Source organism: Thamnophis sirtalis, unplaced genomic scaffold, assembly GCF_051295495.1.
Source record: "Thamnophis sirtalis isolate CommonGarterSnake01/CBP01778 unplaced genomic scaffold, rThaSir2_p1.2 scaffold_8, whole genome shotgun sequence".
Taxonomy (NCBI): domain Eukaryota; kingdom Metazoa; phylum Chordata; class Lepidosauria; order Squamata; family Natricidae; genus Thamnophis; species Thamnophis sirtalis.
Genome location: NW_028261388.1, coordinates 19,095,981 through 19,109,408, shown reverse-complemented (window position 1 = coordinate 19,109,408; position 13,428 = coordinate 19,095,981). Strand labels below are relative to the sequence as shown.

Here is a 13,428-nt window from a genome sequence, read left to right as displayed (position 1 = left end):
GGACTTAATTCTCACTAACAGAGAGGAAATGATAGAAGGTGTTGAAGCCACAGGAACCCTGGGGCAAGTGACCATGCAATATTGGAATTCAACATTATGCAAACATAAGTAGTAGAACAAAGTGAAACTAGAGTCTTGGACTTTAAGAGAGCTAATTTCAATAAACTTAGAGAGAGCTTGGGAAAAATTCCATGGATGAGAATCCTCAAGGAAAACAACTCCAGGAGCTTGGGAAATTTTGAAAAATGAGATTACAAAAGCCCAGACTAGCACAATACCAATGAAGAAGAAAAGTAACAGTTCCCAAAAGAAACCAGCATGGCTGCATAAAGAACTCTCTGACAAATTGAAATACAAAAAAGATAAGTATAAAAAGTGGAAAGGGGGGGGACATAACTAAGGCAGAATATCAGCAAATAGCCTGAGCATGTAAAGATGAAGTGAGGAAAGCTAAGGCTCACAATGAAGAAAGGCTTGCCACAAAAGTACAAAATAACAAAAAAAAGCTTCTTCTAACATGTTAAAAACAAGAAAAAAGTTAAGGAGACAATTGGTCCATTGCTGGGAGAAAGTGGCAAGAAGGTGACAAGCAACAGGGAGAAAGTAGAACTATTTAACTCATGTTGTGCATCTGTCTTTACACAAAGGGATAAAACAGTCCAACCTATCAAAAATAGCACCACAAAAATCAGATTAGGAACACAAATTAAAATAAAGAAGAAAATGGTAAGTGAGCACCTGTCTACCCTAGACGAGTTCAAATCACCAGGACCGGATGGATTACACCCAGGGTTCTGAAGGAACTGGCAGGCGAGATCTCAGAACCACTGAACTATATCTTTCAGAGATCTTGGAGCACTGGGGAACTACCAGAGGACTGGAAAAGAGCTGATGTGGTTCCCATCTTCAAAAAAGGGGAAAAAACAGATCCAGGAAACTACAGACCTAACAGCCTGACCTCAATACTAGGAAAGATTCTGGAAAAAATAATCAAGCAACGAATTAGCAAACACCTAGAAGCAAACAAAGTAATAGCCAAAAGCCAACAAAACAGGGTTTGTCAAAAACAGATCGTGCCAGACTAATCTTATTGCATTCTTTGATAATGTGACAAAATTAGTGGACCAGAGGAATGCCATCGATACTTGGACTTCAGTAAGGCATTTGATAAAGTAGACCATAACCTACTCTTAGATAAAGTAGAAGAATGTGGGTTAGACAGCATCACCACCAGATGATTTGTAACTGGCTGACCAACCGCACTCAACGTGTAGTCCTCAATGGAACTGCATCTTCATGGAGGGAAGTATGCAGTGGAGTAGCCCAAGGCTCTGTTTTGGGCCCAGTACTCTTCAACATCTTCATCAATGATTTGGAAGAGGGAATAAATGGGGAACTCATAAAATTTGCAGATGACACCAAGCTGGCAGGAATAGCCAACACTCCAGAAGATAGGCTAAAGATACAGAAGGATCTTGGCAAACTTGAACATTGGGCACTATCTAATAAAATGAAATTCAATGGTGAAAAGAGTAAGGTTCTACATTTAGGCAACAAAAATGAAATGCACAGGTACAGTATAGGTGGTACCTTACTCAATAGCAGTAACTGTGAGAGGGATCTTGGAGTCCTAGTGGACAACTATTTAAATATGAGGCAGCAGTGTGCAGCAACTGCCAAAAAAGCCAACACAGTTCTAGGCTACATAAACAGAGGGATAGAATCAAGATCACGTGAAGTGTTAATACCAGTTTATAATGCCTTGGTAAGGCCACACTTGGAATACTGCATTCAGTTTTGGTCACCACGATGTAGAAAAGATGTGGAGACTCTAGAAAGAGTGAAGAGAAGAGCAACAAAGATGATTAGGGGACTGGAGACTAAAACATATGAAGAACGGTTGCAGGAACTGGGTATGTCTAGTTTAGTAGAAATAAGGACTAGGGGAGACAGGATAGCAGTGTTCCAATATCTCAGGGGGTGCCACAAAGAAGAGGGAGTCAAACTATTTTCCAAGGCACCTGAGGGTAGAACAAGAAGTAATGGGTGGAAACTAATCAAGGAGAGAAGCAACTTAGAACTGAGGAGAAATTTCCTGACAGTTAGAACAATTAATCAGTGGAACAACTTGCCTCCAGAAGTTGTGAATGCCCCAACACTGGAAGTCTTTAAGATGTTGGATAGCCACTTGTCTGGAATGGTACAGGGTTTCCTGCCTAGGCAGGGGGTTGGACTAGAAGACCTCCAAGGTCCCTTCCAACTCTGCTATTTTATTGTATTGTAAGATGCACCAAGATTTTTGAAGAGGTCAATTAAAAAAAATATTACACTTTCCAGCCTCCCCCCCTCCACCAACCCTCTGCACGCCTCATTTTTTGTGAAAACCTGGACATGAAGAGAATTTAAGAGGTCTGCAAAGTGTTCCTGGGGACTGGGGGTGGTCCCTAGGAACACTTTGCACTTTTGCAAAAAAAAAACCATGGCTTTGGGAGGCTTGTAGCCTGAGGGGGGGCAAAAATGGGCAAAACCTGGGCCATTTTTCTCTCATTTTTGCCCTCCCCAGCCCCCAGGAGCACTTTGCAGGCCTCCCAAGCCCTTTGCACATCCATTTTTGTTAAGGGGGTGGGATTTCAGGAGGCCAAAAATGCTGTATTCAGTGTATAAGACGCACCCAGATTTTCACCCTCTTTTTTGGGGGGGAAAGGTGAATCTTATACTCTGAAAAATATGGTAAGTAATTAAATATTTTCTTAAAAAACCCATACATTTAACTTACTTCACTATATTCAAAGCAAGTGTAAACAAATCGGGTGAGTGGACACCTTTGGCCATCCTATAAGGCACCGGGGCAGACCCAGGGGGTAACTGTGGGGCAGTGAAAAATTCAGAGAGTATAACTAATCCACAAATCTTTTTTATAAAAGTTGGGCATGCATTGCTTTTCTTAATCCACATAGGAAGTCCTGGGATTTCTTTGTCACGTGTTTCCAGGGGTCCCAAAAGAGGTCACAACAAAAGAAGGGAAGCAAACGGGAAGGGGATGTTATCCTGCTATGGCAATGCCTGTACAGGTCAGTGGTGGGTTGCAGGCGGTACGCCCCGGTACAGGAGCAACGGTGCCTGCCGGGAGCACTGGGTACCGTTCTGGTACGGTGCTCTGGAGGGCCCACCCGGCGGCCCGTCCTCGTTACCTGTATCAGGCAAGTATGATGCATGCGCATGGCACACATGTGTACACACACGCCGCGTGCGTTCCTGTGGGTGACGCCGGGCCATTCCAACCGTACCTGTTGGAACGGAATCCGGAACTCACCACTGGTTTGCCATCACAGGTCTAAGGTAACTGGTTGATCTAACTGCAGCAGAATGAAGGTAAGTTTGACTGATGGTTTAGAATCTGGTAAGCTAGAGAAGAAGACAAACGCACACAGAGACACACAAAGAAGGAAAGTAAATTAAAATGTCAATGTAGCAAAATACCTGTGGCTTTTTGGAAGAATTTCTTGTTCGTCATCTTTGAATCCATCTGGATCTGGAAGTGTACTTGGATCAAAGTCCTCGTCGCTGTCACTGTGATCCAGAAAAGCTACAGTGTCCTCTTCAATCTACAGAAAGATTTGCAGAATTAGATAACTTCATGCATTATTAATACCTCAGTCAGTTCCAAGAAAAATCCATTCAATATCTTTTGAGGTACACATAGGAAAGAATCTAATCAAGTTCTTAAGAAACTGCCCTTATATTCTTTCTCTCGTACCACCACAGCTATGCATGTAAGGATCTGCGATTTCGCCACACAGCTGCATTTTTTTTCGGGGACTGTGCAATTGCTAACCACAGCTGCTGCCTGGTCCTAGGAAAAGGTACATTTGGCTTAAGAGTTGCGGACAGATGTCCCATGCACACATCAGAGCATAGTGATGTGCCATAGTGAAAGGTCTCACAGCATTACTATTATAGTCACACTTCAGGTTTTAATGCCAGTAGAAAACAGGAGGGGAGGGGACTCCTCTGTGTAAATTGGAAGCAAAAACTTGAATCATGTGTTTGTATGTTTGCCTTTAATCAGCATGCCTGCACCAGAAATACATGTAAAAAGGCAATACAAAGAGACTTCAGGAAGATTGAATAGAACATGGGAACAGACATAAAGAGATTATAGATTTTCTCTTGTAAGAGAAAAGAAAATGACATTTTTTGACTTCCGCATTAAACACGCACTTAATGTGGCTATATTGTTTTATATTACACATATATTATTTCACAAAATAACCCTTAAAAGTAGATTTCTGTGATCAAACAATTCAGCAATTATCTCCTAGGGAAATGAGCACAAGAAGAAACCGGCTATGTAACAGCATGGAATTTTTCTATAACTTTGTCTACACCACTATTTTTTAATCCTCTTTTAATACTGAAAAAAAAAACATTTAAGAATATGAAGAAGAAAATAGAAGGGAGTAACTGTTTTAGAGGGATCTAAGGTAGTTGCATTATTATTATTATTATTATTATTATTATTATTATTATTATTATTATTATTATTCCAAAAGCAATGGAATTACATTTAAAACAGTTAAAAATTGACAAAATCGCCATCAGTAAAATGCAAAAAGCCGCACTGCTTGGATCCACACGCATATTACAAAAATATGTTACAACATCCTAGGCCCCTGGGTGGGGCCCGACTAGTAATCAATATCAAATCCGGTGAAACAACTGGCTGCTGTGATACAATTGTGATGATAATAATAATAATAACAAAAACAACAACAACAACAACTAACCAGCCACTTCATTAGCTGAAACAAACCAGCTGATGTATGCAGCAGCCTCCATAACCACCAAAGAATTGGGTTTGAAAATACAAAAGAACCAAAGAGGCAAGAAGAGGAAGCCTAAATGGAAACGTTGGTTGGAATTGAAGATCAAAAAATTTCATGGAGACCTGAGCAACTTGAAGAACCTAAGGCAAGGTCAGCTAAAGGACAAGCAGGTCAAAAGCAGCCTGGAAGCAAGATACGATTTGGAGAATAAGGAAATTGCGATAGTAATTGAAGAGCTGAAGCAGAGGGTTGTTGCTGTTGCTGAAAAGATTAAAAGATATGAAAACCGAGTAACTCAACTCAAGGAAAACTCACAGTTCAGAGCAAATCAGCACCAGTTTTATAAGAGCTTAGAAAGTGAAAATGGAGTAACAACAAATGAAAAGCCTCATAAAGAGAAAGCTCTGAAATTCTGGAAGAATTTGTGGGAAAACAACAAGAAGCACAACAGAAATGCAAAATGGATCAAACAGATTGAGGATTCTATTAAAGTGCATAAAATGGAAGATGTGAAAATAACAAAAGAAATGGTGCAAAGACAGTCAAGAAAAGTGAAGAACTGGAGTGCCCCTGGACCAGATGAGTTACATAGCTTCTGGTTAAAGGCACTTACAAGTGTGCACAAAAGATTGGCAGCCCAAATGAACCAGATCTTAAAAACACCTGAAAATGATGAATGGATGACAACTGGAAGGACATTTTTGATCCAAAAAGATAAAGAAAAAGGAAAGGATCCAGGAAACTATAGGCCAATCATCTGTTTGCCAACAACATACAAGCTCCTTACTGGTATCATTGCAAACCAAATTTATGGATACTTGGAAAGAAATAACTTGCTTCCTGTAGAACAGAAAGGATGCTGCAAAAATTCAAGAGGAACAAAGGACCAACTGCTGATTGACAAACTAATCCTAAAGAATTCAAAGAAAAGACGAACCAACCTGTTCATGGCTTGGATAGACTATAAGAAAGCATTTGATTCAGTTCCCCATAGCTGAATCAAGAAATGCCTGAAAATCTTTGGCATCAGCAGCAACATACAAAAATTCATGGAAACTTCAATGAACCTCTGGAAAACAAAGCTTATAGCTAATGAAGAAGTACTGGGTGAAGTTGAAATTAAACGAGGCATTTTCCAGGGTGATTCCCTTTCACCCCTACTTTTTATACTCTCAATGCTATCACTGACAATCATTTTGAAGAAGATGAACTGTGGATACGAACTTGCAAAGAAAGGACTGAAAATTTTGTACTTGGTGTACATGGATGATTTGAAGCTGTTTGGTAAAACAAAAGCTGAACTGAATTTATTAATTGAAAGCACAAAAGAATTTAGCCAAGACATTGGTATGCAGTTGGAATTGAAAGCTAACAAAAGCTAACTTGGAACTGGTTAAGATCAGGAGCACTGAAAAAAGAAACAGAAGGCTTTATTTTGGCAGCTCAAGAACAAGCCTTAGCCACAAACTGCATGAAGGCAAAAATTCAACGTGTTACCACCAACAGCAAATGTCAGCTCTGTACTGAGAAGGACGAGACAGTCGACCACTTGATCAGTGGGTGCAGCAAAATTTCACAAACTGACTACCTACAACACCATGACCGCGTTGCTGAGATCATTCCTTGGAAATTGTGCCAAAAGTTTGGATTTTAGTACAGCCAAAACCACTGGGAACATCAGGTTCAGAAGGTTTTAGAGAATGAGAAAGTCAAGCTCTTGTGGGACTTCAGAATTCAGACTGACAGGCACTTGACCCACAATGCACCTGGCATAACAATAGTTGAAAAGAAAAAAAGTATGGTTCATTGACATTGCAATACCTTGCATCTCCATTACATCTCCATGCACGAATTGAAGATAAACAGCAAGAAAAAAATCACAAAATCACAGGTCCAATCGTATCAGACAGGTCTTAGCTGAAGAAGTAGACTAAATATGTTGTTATACCAGTCATGAGTATAACAACATGACTAAAGGACTTCCTTGATATCTGGAAATAATAAATTTATCAGACCTGATGTGTGTGTGTTTGTTTGTGTGTTCTACCATAATTCTGGAACGCCTTCAGCAATTTCAACCAAACGTAAGTCACAGATGACTTACTCTCTGGAGAAAAATACTGTGGGGGTAAGACATCCCTAACACTCTCGGGGTGTGTGTTCTGTTAAGATACAGCCTGTTGGGCCATATTGCCTTCCACTGTACAGCGCAGTGGAGTTGCCATGGCTCCCTCTGGTAAGGGGAAATATCCAACATTAGAAATTACGTTTGATCCGGACATTTTCCCACTATAAATAAATACCTGGGCAATGCCAGGTTATCAGCTAGTAGATAAAAATGCCAAATCCAGTCTGAACATGTGGCTGACTGTGCAACCAAAAAAAATAATAATAAAGAATCTGGATGAAGAAGATCTGTAGGAGAGGACCAGGCTGAGCCTGAGGGCAGGGTCAAATGCCTCATTAGTCTGGAGTTCCAAAGAGTTGTCCAGTCCCACTTGAAGTCCGTTCTGCCACCAATTTGGCCATTAGTAGATCAAATTATTGTGTATGGAATAAGCTCACAATGCTTTTGAACTCTATCCTGGCTCCTGGTTTCCTGTGCCTGACAGGTCACTACAAATACCTGCATATGAAGGCCAACATCAGCTAAAGAATTGGCAGCTGTTTTTGTGTACATTGTTATGATTAGCTGGGGACCACAATCAGTCTTCCATAAGATTGCCAAGGAAAACTTGGTGATGCTGTAATATTACCAAGACAAAGGAAAATTATTTTTGCCTCTTTGAAAATAGTTTGAGTTTGTATAATAAGGAATAGGAAGTTCAAGGAAGAAATTATAATTAGATATATGTCCCACCTTTCTTCCTAGACCTTGAGATGTACACCTAGCGACAACTCATAATAATAACCTAATGATGAAGGCTATGCCAAGAGAGTAGCTGGCTCAATTATCCATTGAGCTTCCAAGGCTGACTATCATATCACATCTTACCATAATGCCACTACATTAACAATTATGTTACACTGATTCCAGAACAGCATATGCTGCTATGGGAAAGATATATCACCCGAATGTTGCCATAACAAGGTAGTCCTAGTTTAGCAATCATAATTGGGATCAAAACTTCAATTGTTAAGCAAAGTGGCCACTACGTGAAGCTCAGTGGTGGGTTCCAGATTCCATCCCAACTGGACAGAACGGCCCCAGTGTCACCCACATGGATGTGCACGGCGCACACGCATGCATCATACTTGCCTGTGACGCTTCCGCAAGCCTCCGCAATGCTCCAGCTGCTCGGCGGAGCATCACACAAGTGCTATACATGCCATGCACATGTGCGGAAGCGCCAAAGGCTTAAAGGACAGGTAAGATGCTCAGGCGGGCAGGCTCCAGTACGCCCGTACCGGGGTGTACCTCCTGCAACCCACCACTAGTGAAGCTGCAACTACATTTTATAGTTCTACTTCAGCTTTCTTTCACTTTAAGAACCTGCAAAGGTTGTAGATGTGGATTGGTTATCAAGTTATTTTTTTCATCACTTTTGTAAATGCAAGTGATCACTAAAAGAAGCAGTCACTAAATGAGATGTGTCTTATTTTTTGAAGGATCCGCTCAAATATACAATTCTTAGGGAAATTGGAACAGCATCATGAAACCATCTTATAAGATGTGACCCAGAGGTGGTATTCAGCCAGTTCCGATCGGTTCGCCTGAACTGGTAGTAGAAATCGTGGGTGGGCCTGTCCACCCACCCCAGCTCTATGCCGTCCTATTTAGGTATGTTTTTGAGGCCAGGTGCATGTGCAGAAGGCACACGCATTAACAAAGTGCATGCACCGAAGGCTGGGAGCATGCGTGGAAGGAGTGCATGCGAAGCAAGCAGGCAGGTGTGGGGCGAACCAGTGGTAACAAAATGTGAAGCCCATACTCACATTAAAGGTCAAACTCCTTTCTTTTCATGCAGATATTAAAGCTCTTTCTCCAGATTGTGCTATGGTTTACAAAATGCCATTTTTTCATCTACAAATAGATTATGGCACCAAGCTGCTGATTCATTTGTCTTTTTATTTCAGGAACACCTGACAAATCCTTATACGGTGCAAAGAGTGTAACTTAATTTATGGTAAGCAAGATGAAATACATTTGGTGATTGATGACTTGTGTGTAGCTTTCATAAAAATAGAAAACAAGGTTTCTTATCTCCAGGAGGATTGCATTTGGAAATAATGAAGAAGAAAAAAGAGTGACCAAGGACCAGCTGAGACTGCACCTGATAGTGCTCTGGATTCAGTATTTACAGCTGAAATATCGTAAATTAATTTAGTGGGAATAATGTCATCTGAACTAAGACTGTTTTATTGCTCAGATTCTCTCCCTGCTAATATCCATCAACAACAAAGGTGTTAAACGTGTCATGGAGTCATCACGTGACGTATCGTGACTTTTCCCCCCTTCTAAACTGGGCATGGGGGTGGCTAGTGCATGATGCATCCGACCTGCAGCCTGCAAGTTTGACACCCCTGATCAACAACATTATCTTGTCTCACAGAAGGGAAAGAAACAACTATTGGTGGTGGTGGGGAGAATAGAAAAGAATACAAACTAATCTGTTCCAGATTTCTGCTACTGTTGGGTAGGCTGATCTTAGGGAATATTAAGCAATATAGGGGTTAATTAGAACCACAATGACATCATGACATGGGTCACACAACTCACTTCCTCTGCAGATGCAACGCTAGTGGCTCCAACAGAATCCTTGACATTTCCAGGCATAATTTCTTGCGCTGACTGTCTCATACCCATTCTTCCCTTCTGGACAGAAGCTGCAGAATTCCCCATTTAACATTGACACCAAATAACATGGGATGAAATAAGATTCATCACCTTTGGTGAACGCTGCCATATATATTACACTCTTGATATCTCATAAATCAATTTTTCTTTACACCCTCACAAGCATTAGGATTAATTAAAAATTGCTTTATCATCAGTATAATCCCTGCAATAAATTTACTATTCTACTTAAGAATGTCCCCTTATTGCCAAGCGTTTCTGCTCAGTGAAACACCATTTCTCTTCTAAAAAAAGAGAAAAGGAGATTTAAGAAAAGCCAAAAACGATTACTCATTACAGAAGATGCATTTCACAAAAACACAGTGTTTTTAAAGAGGCCTCTCTTCCAGAACATTTTTGCTACTCAGTTTTAATATTAATTTAAATGCAGAAGTGATATTCAACCGGTTCTTTCCAGTTCGAGAAAATTGGTAGCATCAGCAGCTCCAGCCACCCGCCCCGACGTAATGCTCAACCCTTTGCGCATGCACAGACATAGTGTGTGCGAGTGAAGCAAGTGGGTGCTCACATTTGCGAACCGATAGGGAAGGTAAGTGGATCACACCGCTGTTTAAATGTATGTTTTAACATTTTCTGGGGAAAATCTATGCAGTCGCCAAGAGTTGACAATGACTTGGTGGCACATAGTCAATCAATTACTGTATTTTTCGGAGTATAAGACGCACCAGAGTATAAGATGCACCAAGATTTTGAAGAGGCAAATAAAAAAAAAGTTTTTGCACTCTGCAGACCTCCCAAAAACGGCCCATTTTTTGCAAAACCAGCATGTTTTTTGTCAAAAAAGGGGCATGCATAGCCTTTAGGAGGCTTGTAGAGTACTCCTGCAAGTTTGGGGGGGGGGGGCAGAAATGAGCAAAAAATGTTCCATTTTTCACTCATTTTTGCCTTCCCCAGCCCCAGGAGCACTCTGGACGCCTCCTAAAGGCTATGCACGGCCATTTTTGCAAAGGGGAGAGGGTTTGGAAGGCCAAAAATGCTGTATTCAGTGTATAAGACGCACCCCGATTTTCACCCTCTTTTGAGGGAAAAGGCTGCGTCTTATACTCCAAAAAATACAGTAGTCTTAGACTTTTTAAAAATATCTGTTAAGTCATACAAATCAAATAAATAATACAACTAAAAAGCAGCTATAGCAGAGCAAAATTAAAATAAAGGTCTACCTCCAATATCTAGTTTTGTTACTAACTGGGGAATTTCGGGAGTTGAGGTCCACATATATAAAATTGCCACGGCTGAAAAACACCGGTGTAGAGTTTCAGTAACAGATGAAAACAGAGGAATTTAATGCAAGTGTCAGAGGTTTAATTTTCACAAGACAAAGTCAGTTGGGGACTATTCACAGTTTAACTGCAGTGTGTTCATTTCATCTCAGGCACATGCATGAGAAAGGTATGTGTGGGTAGGTGCAGCAGGGTTGTCATAAAACAAGATGCCAAAAATGGAACTAAATGACAGATGGCTTTCTCGAGTGTGGGTTGAAACGATCACGAAAAAGTTATCAAACTATATAAAGTCAGCAAATGTTAAAACAAGTACAAAACTTGTTCTTCCAATAATGGCAAACATTCCAAATATTTACAACAGGAGAAGCCTGGCTTGCTTCTAAAAGTTCTAGTGGGTGGAATAGTAAATATCCATTCAGATCCTATTTATTCTAAAATACAATACAATGTCTGAATACCTTAGAAACAAGGGATGGATCGCTGAAATCCCATAAAATCAGGTGTCTGGCAATACATTTTTTTAACTAGCAAATTTTATTAAAGTGCATCAGGATGAGTTGCAGCTCATTTCGTCAGATTCATGGAATAGTTTGACGTACAATTTAAACTGAGATATGGGAGGCGAGTTAAGGTGAGTAGGCAGGAGAAAATGGGTTCCATAATAGCAATAGCACTTAGACTTATATACCGCTTCACAGTGCTTTGCAGCCCTCTCTAAAGGGGTTGACAGAGTCAGCATATTGCCCCCAACAATTTTGGTCCTCATTTTACCCTCCTCAGAAAGATGGAAGGCTGAGTCCACCTTGAGCCTGATGAGAATCGAACTGCCGAGCTGTCTATATTTATCTTTCAATTTCTCTTTAAAATTTCATGAAAGTTTGTTATTAAGCATGCTTGTGAAAAAATCAATTCACAAAATTTGGATAGCAATAGCAATAACAGTTAGACTTATATACCGCTTCATAGGGCTTTCAGCCCTCTCTAAGTAGTTTACAGAGTCAGCATATTGCCCCCAACAACAATCCGGGTCCTCATTTTACCCACCTCGGAAGGATGGAAGGCTGAGTCAACCCTGAGCCGGTGAGATTTGAACAGCCGAACTGCAGAACTGCAGTTAGCTGAAGTAGCCTGCAGTGCTGCATTTAACCACTGCACCACCTCGGCTCTATATCTTCAACATGCTTCTCTCAAGCATGCATACACACGCGCGCACGCACACACACACACACACACACACACACACACAAGTATATTTTGTAATCTTGGAAATTCAGGACAAAATTCAGAAGAATAAACCTTACAGATAACTGAATTGTAATCTAAGCGTTAGTTAGGTCCTGTCTGGAATGGTTGAAGGAGTTCAACATGTTTAGATAGCAAAAGAGAAGTCCTAGGAGAGATATAATACTATACATTTCTAAAAGTCTGAAAGATACAAAGAAGGGTAGGTTTTTTTTTTCTCAGTTGACAGTGAGAGCAGATAGGACCATTTGACAGAAATTAAAAGATAGAACAATAAAAGTGAAAACTTCTGAATCTTTGAGCTTTTAAGAGATAAAATAATATTGTTAGATCCCCCTCATAGGAGGCTTTCAAACAGTTTCTTGGATGGCTTAATCAAATCTGGAACTGAACAGAGAAAGTGGTGCCAAGTTTTTAACTTTTCTGATTTTAATAGATGTAATATGTTTAATGAAAAGAAGGACTAGGGGAGACATGATAGCAGTGTTCCAATATCTTAGGGGTTGCCACAAAGAAGAGGAAGTCAAGCTATTCTCCAAAGCAGCTGAGGGCAGGACAAGAAGAAATGGATGACAACTAATCAAGGAGAGAAAGAACCTAGAACTAAGGAGAAATTTCCTGACAGTTAGAACAATTAATCAGTGGAACAGCTTGCCTTCAGAAGTTGTGAATGCTCCAACACTGGAAGTTTTTAAGAAGAGTTTAGACAACCATTTGTCTGAAATGGTATAGGGTTTCCTACCTGAGCTGGGGGTTGGATTAGATGATCTCCAAGATCCCTTCCAATTCTGTTATTCTGTTATGGCACTATGTTGATTTATTATTCATATTGTTTTAGTTGTTAATTGGGAGCTGCCAAAAGTTTGATAATAATGGAACAGTTTGGTCCAGTGACAATAGACTAGAAAACAAAAAAACTTTTGAGTTCATGTCTCACCTTAACCATGAAAGCCAGCTGGGTGACATTGGGCTAGTCAGTCTCTCTTAAGTTAGTTAACACACCTCACAGGGTTGTTGTTGGGGAGGGGAACAAAAGGAAGAGGTATTGGATATGTTCATCACTTTGAGTTATTTATAAAATAAAGGAAGAATAGTAAACAAGCAAAACAAAGCAAGCAAGAAGCGGCTATATACTTTTTTAAAATAAAAAGTAAATTAAAAAAATACATGCCCTCTAGATAATTTCCCATACTTTCTAAGATTAGTAGTGGTTTTTTTTTAATATTGGTTTTAAAAATAAGAGATTCTTAAGTGCCATCTCGTGGCATCATGGACCCCA

At 40.2% G+C, this 13,428-nt stretch overlaps 1 protein-coding gene across 1 annotated transcript in view; it reads right to left on the bottom strand.

Moving 5' to 3' along the window:
• The window catches only part of DDX10 (DEAD-box helicase 10), a 169,246-nt gene that overhangs the window by 14,217 nt on the left and 141,601 nt on the right, over positions 1–13,428 (bottom strand). The window contains exon 17 of the mRNA XM_087721190.1: positions 3,481–3,605. Coding sequence (XP_087577316.1) covers positions 3,481–3,605 — 125 coding nt within the window. The remainder of the gene's footprint in view (positions 1–3,480; positions 3,606–13,428) is intronic.